The sequence below is a fragment of the Monopterus albus genome, unplaced genomic scaffold (assembly GCF_001952655.1).
Source record: "Monopterus albus unplaced genomic scaffold, M_albus_1.0 scaffold76.1, whole genome shotgun sequence".
Taxonomy (NCBI): domain Eukaryota; kingdom Metazoa; phylum Chordata; class Actinopteri; order Synbranchiformes; family Synbranchidae; genus Monopterus; species Monopterus albus.
The window spans coordinates 1,500,432-1,507,317 of NW_018127956.1; the positions used below are offsets into that span (position 1 = coordinate 1,500,432).

The following is a 6,886-nucleotide window of genomic DNA, read 5'->3' on the forward strand; positions in this document are numbered from 1 at the left end:
AAGCTGCACAAGAGTTGCTATATGCCTAGACTGTCTGTTTATGCATAAATAGCAAATAAAAATCTTGACTTGACTAGCTGTTACCATTAGCCAGCACCATCAGCCTGTTAGCCAACTGCGACAGTTACATATAACATTTACATAATTCACAGTATTTCCAACAACTATCACTGGTTTCAGCCCAATATTACTGTCCACCAAACAGCCATAACATTATGACCACACATAGTGAAGTGAATAACATTGATTCTCAGTGTGTGGTGTATATTAGGCAGCAAATGAACATCCAGTTCTACAGGCAAGTGGAAGGATCTGAGTGACTTTGACAAGGGCCAAACTGTGATGGCTTACGGCTGGGTCAGAGCATCTCCCAGACTGCAGGTTGGGTGTTCTTGGTCTGCATTGGTTAGTACCTACCAACAGTGTCTAAGGAAGGACAAACAGTGAACCAGCGACAGGGCCATGGACGCCCACGGCTCACTGATGATGAGGTCGACCTACTGTAGATTAAACATTTAAATTTCATTCATCCTTTTCAAAAGATTCCAGATTGTTTGAATCTGTGAAAATGAGTAACACCACACAGTGGTCTCTATGAAGAGAGACATTCAGTGGCTATAGTGGTGATATCACACCTAGAGTAGGAAGGCTGCTGAATTTGTCTAAAAATTCTAACTTGTCCTCACAACCACAGTTTTCACTCCTTTTACATAAGTTTTTTTATTGAATGATAGACATGGATGTGCTCCCCCAGACAGTAGAACTATGGAAGCTAACGGATTCACAGAAGATGCACAGTGAGCTGCAGAGTGACATGAATGCCAACCAACTGCTGCGCTGACTCCTGTGTACACAGTAGGCAGTTGGTCATAATGTTATGGCTGATGGGTGTACACTGAAATGACAGGACACACATCCATCCCTGATCTTCCTCCTCCATTCTGCAGCCTGTTGTTGTGCTTTGATATTAAATAAAATCTGTTAGTGAACATGTGCATGCTTATGTTATTACCAAATCAACTGATGCAAATGGGTTAATGGTGCCTGAATCCACAAATCTGATGTTTTCATTTGCAAATATGTGAAGATTACCTTTGAACTGACAATGCAGACAGGGGCAGTAAACACCGCTGTCCAACCCATACGTCAGTACTAAATCAGTATATGAAAGGATACAGCCACAAGGCATTATGGGGGCTTCATAGTCCATGCTGGCCTGCTCTTGTTTCCTAGAGCTTCCTCTGAATTAGAAACAAAAAAAAAAGATGAATTAGAAAATGAAAATTTCAAACTCTCTCATGTTAGTAGCAGTACATGAAAATACAAACTCTGGCTCCTACTTGTGGTAGTCCTCAGCACTCATGTTATTGGTGGATGTCTGGAGGAAGTCTACAAAGAGGATCTCCTGGGCAAAGTCAAAATGACAGTTGCCTGGTCCTTTCCTGATCAGGAATCCCTCCCTTGGGGAGATCGCAACATCGTCCATGAACACATGGATCACCTTCACCTGAAACCAGTATTCAGAGATTTGTATGCTTTATGTGTTGGAACCTTTTTGTTAAATGTAAAACACAATACAAGTAATCCATGTCTTGTAGTATAGTAGTAGTATTACAGTAGTATTAGTAGATTTAAAAGCTTACGGAGTTAATTTGTATACACAAGCAGAGTTTTCAGTGTGTGATTCTATTCAGATCTGATGTTTTCTACTCTGTTAGACAATTGTGTATCCGAAAACATCAACTAATCTCTGGGTCTAAATACAGTAAAGGCAACTGATGATGTAATATTATTTATCCTAGTTTGTTTTTCAGCGCTTATTATGAGCAGTATTCAGCTGTTTCATATATACAGTTTATTGTTTCTATTTCAATGTATATGTAAAGGAAACTGTCTTTTGAAACAACTTCATCTTCCTAACAAATAATGTGTGAGCCTAGCAGGGAAGTGTCTCACCCCTCTGTAAGAGTCCTCCGGGGACTTGTTGTAATTCCAGATACGAAGTCCAGCGACAGTCTGGGCCTTGTTGAAGATGACGGTCAAGGTGTGTGGCTCTCCATAGGAAAAAGGAATCAGCCACATGTGCTGGTCATCAGTGGTGATATTGTGGCCATCTATAAGCCTGGGTAATGAAAGTAGACACTTGAGACAGCACCAAACATAATCACAATCTGATCAAAGTGTGGATGTTTATTGTGATCAACACATTTGTTGTCAGGCGTACTTGTCAAGTGTGCGCAGGTCATGTGCATACTCAGGCAGGTCGTTGAGGTCCCTGGGTGAGGCAGCCACCATACTTAAGTCTAAAGGTAAACTCTCTCCATCCTTCCCCACCACTTCCAATCCGGTCAGACCCATGTAGTGGGCGTCACCCCAAGTCAACGCCAGCTCTAGTCTAAGGCCTGGGATGAAGGGGGATGATTAATGTGAGCATTCAAAGCTAAACACTAGGCAAAAATACAAGTGAACATGCAATGACAGGATAATGTTACTGTGCTCACACTTCCCAGTGTACATCCCAGGAATATGGTCCATGTTCCCATCAGACTGGCTCACAGTGGGGCTGAGGTGAAGTTTCAACTAAGCAAACATGTGGACACATTTAAACGTTATTGTATTACACTCTCCTGGTGATGGTGTGATGGTTCATTTACTCGTGATGCTTGTTACATTCTCAGCCATCCCTCCTCCTCACTGTGGAAATACTAAACACATTTTATTGAATAGACTGATTGAATGTCCTGGGTCAAGTTTGGTTCGTTAAAACTGTCACAGCTGAGAATAAGGTGCCCAAATTTACAAGCATTTGACTTTCACATTTAAAACTAATTAAGTTGATAAAACACTGTGAAAACCTGTACCCACTGTTAGTAAAGCCTGTACTTACAGTGAGGTCTTCCTCTCGGAAACCGGCCTGTGTGAAAGGCCTTTCCTCCCCCTCTCCATCAGCGGTACGTGGTCTCTGCAGCTCCTCCTCATACACCAGGTTCTCGGGACCCTCAGCTTCACTAGGAAAGGTTTCATCGTAATGAGACATAGCCTCCAGGATCTCATCGTCAGTGGTGAACAGGATAGTGTCCCCAAACTGGTCCAGTCCTGAAATGGAAACAGAGTTTAAAAAAACAAACAAAAACAACAAAACAAAAAAGTTATCAAAAGTGACACACAACGGAGCATTAAAAACCCATGAGGTGGTTCTATCCACATGCCTCCAGACAGGGTCCCTGAAGCCTTGGCAATCTCTCCCCTGAAGATGCACCTGCCATCCAGCAGCATTTCTACTTCTTTCACCCCTCGGAATGAATGGATGCGTGACTTGTTGTAGTTCCACACACGAATCATGGCAACTTGGTAGGGAGCTCCAAAGTCTAAGAACATGGTGTGGTTACGACCAGGGGTGAACGGTGCCAGCCAGAGATGCATGTCATCCTGGGTGCGATTGATGCCATCAATCAAGTTGGTGACAACACGTGGATCTTTCCCGTATGCAGGAAGAATGTTGATGTCTGGAGGGTCAGCACGGATGTGAGTAGGTCGAAGGGGCTCTCCCCTGGAGCTAAACACCTCCAGGCCATTGAGGCCGACATAATGACGATCGCCCCAGGTGGACAGGATGTTGATGACCAACCTTTGGCCCTCCGGCAACACCGGGATCTCAAACTCATCTTCACGTTCCATGGACAGTTCATCATCAGGGTCTTCACACAGTGCCCCCTGAGCAGACACGGAGGAAAGTGGACTCCTGGGTGCTGTGGAGGGGTTGACGGGGACTGTGGACGGACCACGACCCTGGCGCTGGAGGAACTCATCAAAGATGTCACCTTCGAAGCCCATGTTTGAGATGCGTCCACGTTGGCATTGGTTAAACTTTGTGAGGGAGTCCCAGGACTCCTTGAGGGTGTCATCCTGTTGACTGTGCAGCTGGGCCCGAGAGGAGCATTGCCTCCTGCTAGTGTTGACCAAAGACACTGAGTCCTCTGGAAAATACACACATTGTGTTAATTACTAACGAGCTAAAGGAAATAAGCCAGTTCTTTGACAGTTGCAAACTGCTTTAACATCTAACATCAAACACAAAATACAACAATACAGAAAATGTCTCACTCCTAAGAAGTTCTAAATTTCACAAATGAACCCAATTTACATTAAACTTGATTATTTATCATTTCACTTGCTTTAAAGTGTGTTCACAGGCAATAGGAGATGTACTGTACCCTAGAAAAATTAGTATCTCTATAATCCAACAAACTGTTCTTTAAATGTAGTTATTTGTAGTCTGGGAGATTATAAAATCTGGGAGGGATTGTAAAGTATAAGGCAGACATCCTAAAAACACCTCTTTCCACAATCTCATTTAACCTCAAGCAGACCTCTGTTGAGATGAGTCTCCTTCAAAGTTTCAATTAAAAATGTTTGATTTTACAGGTTAAAAAACTACAGGATGACAAAAGCTAATCCATACAGAAGCACAGACATTATTACACACCAAAGTCCAGATTAACGAATGGCTGCTCAGTAAGGTGTAGTGTAAGGATTCTAGTAAAGAACAGGCACCACATAACAACACACCCTAAACACAGGTTCTATGTGGTGACTGCTTCAGAACAAACATCTAAAAGTGACTGAGGGAGCAGCATTTCGTATAGGGAGGCAGTGATGAGAGGTATAAAACCACATGATTCAGATAGTACCCCACTGACGTCAAACAGCGGAAATATGATAAATGATGATAAAATTAATTCTGAATGTCTGAAATTTACTAATAGCATTTAATAATACAAGTGTGATAGCCTGTGTGGTTAATATTAAGGCCAAATAAACCACAAAGGTGAAATAAGCACATACTATTCAACCATTTCAACCACATATACAGTACGGTGGTAGTAGCCTCTCCTACCTGTGTTTGATAGTGCAGTGGCTCTGAGATGCTGTTCCTCTGTCTGTCTGGGGGTAACTGCAGCATTTCGGAACGAGCTCCTGCGTCCACTAATGGGCCTGTCTGGCTTTTGGTCCCTGAGTTCCTCCAGCAGGTCACAGCTCAGGTCCAGAGAGTCAGCCTTCCACTGACCCCCATTCACTGTCCTCTCCATCCCTCTGCACACCCGACCCGGGTTACACGGCAGCTCCGGGAGCATTAAAGAGGATGAGGTTGATGGTGATTTGGGCTGTGCAGAGTGCTGAGGCACCAGCCACCGGGGCCTTTCCCTGCTGACTTCACAGCCCTCTGGAGCTCCACTGTTCAGGGGCTGCAGCCACTGAGGGGTCACCCATGAGGAGGATGGCTGGGTGGTGACTGTCTGCTCCATGGGCGCTGGCTGCTCCACTTGCTGTCTCAGAGACAGGACCTCTTCTGACGCAGGCAGGTCAAAAGAGTTTCTGTGTGTGGAGGAGCAACGAGTGGAGGATGAAACCCCCACTGCTGAAAGAGCGATGGGTGGTAGTGGTGTTTGTGATTTGTCCTGAATGTCCATCATTGCCTGACCTGCTGCATCAACAGTCTGTGGATTTGAACTGTGGTGTCGCTGTGCGCTGCTGCCCTCCCCACCCTTCCTGTCCTCATGGCACAGTGGGTGTCTGACACCCTGCAGATTGTGTCCTGATGACACGGGACTGGAAAACAAGGAGTCTGAGACCTGGAAATCCTTAAGGTCAATTGTGGTGCTGTAGTCAAAGACTTGGTTACCACAGCCCTTCTCCAGCTCACCTTCAAACACCAATGTGCTGTTCAGGTAAAGCTTTATATGCTGTGCTCCAATGTCAAGCTCCTGAAGAAGAAACAAAGCTTCATTCTAATCTGCACCCTTAATAATTAGACATGATTCCCAGCTTGCATAAAATTTGAATTTTACAACCTATATGTCCAACTAAATAACAAAACAATTCAGATTTTAATGTTTAAAATCTATACAAATTAAATTAAACATATTTCAAGATGCATTAAATAAGATTTTACACAATGATAGCTTAAGTGAAAATGCGACAGGATGTAGTGTTCTTCTTTCTGGATGTGTTGGCGTCTAAAGCTAACATGTTTGTTTCTGTAACATTAGTGTCCAACCATAGTCATGATTTTACCATTACACTGAATTAATATGATTTTAATTTCAGAGTTAGGTTGAGCTTTGTGCAACATTGGCAGCAACCAGAGTGTTCTACTGAATTACCAAATGTACTTGCTAGTCAGCTAATGCGAGCTTTGGACTGGAAGCTGTCTTTTGTACAGTTTGTCACAACCAGGCATCTTTAGTTTACAATGTCCCTAGGAAACCAGACATGATGGGAGGGGTTAAAGGGCAGTTATGAGTAACTAGTGTCAGTTTGTTTGGAGTCTCAGTAGACCCTCTAGCAGCTGAAAAGAAATTAGGCAGAGCATTAGGGGCAATGAGACACCTGGCAGAATCCCCCATAATGCCCTTCTGGGTGGGATGTATTAGTTTGCGGTTAGTGGGAATTGTTCGGTGCTCTGGTTGCTGTGTGCAAATATCTGTGTGTGTGTGTGCTAATACAAGAGCTGCTTCCTGGGCCTCAGGAGAGCACAGAAAAAAGCAACTTCTGTCTCCGGCCCCTTCCTCAAACTAGCCTATGCAACAATATGCCATTTTTTCTGAACAAAATTTTGAGCACATAACAATTTTAATTTACAGTGGATATAAAAAGTCTACACACCCCTGTTAAAATGCCAGGTTTCTGTGATGTAAAAAAAACAAGACCAAGATAAATAATTCCAGAACTTTAGCCACCTTTAATGTGACCTATAACTTGTACAACTCAACTGAAAAACAAACTGAAATCTGTTTTTCAGTGGGAAGTAAAAATAAAAAACTGAAATAATGTGGTTGCATTAGTGTGCACACCCTCTTACTGTGGGGCTGTGACTGTTGTCAGA

The 6,886-nt window shown here is 43.5% G+C and overlaps 1 protein-coding gene across 4 annotated transcripts in view; it reads right to left on the reverse strand.

Annotated features, from left to right (window-relative positions):
• katnip (katanin interacting protein) overlaps positions 1-6,886 on the reverse strand; it is a 22,412-nt gene that overhangs the window by 4,719 nt on the left and 10,807 nt on the right. For all 4 annotated transcript variants that reach the window (XM_020606161.1, XM_020606160.1, XM_020606158.1 and 1 more), the window contains 8 exons: positions 4,898-5,765; positions 3,210-3,977; positions 2,888-3,096; positions 2,502-2,580; positions 2,225-2,402; positions 1,957-2,122; positions 1,341-1,507; positions 1,177-1,241 (listed from right to left, as the gene is read on the reverse strand). In XM_020606161.1, the coding sequence (XP_020461817.1) occupies positions 1,177-1,241; positions 1,341-1,507; positions 1,957-2,122; positions 2,225-2,402; positions 2,502-2,580; positions 2,888-3,096; positions 3,210-3,977; positions 4,898-5,765 (2,500 nt within the window). The remainder of the gene's footprint in view (positions 1-1,176; positions 1,242-1,340; positions 1,508-1,956; positions 2,123-2,224; positions 2,403-2,501; positions 2,581-2,887; positions 3,097-3,209; positions 3,978-4,897; positions 5,766-6,886) is intronic.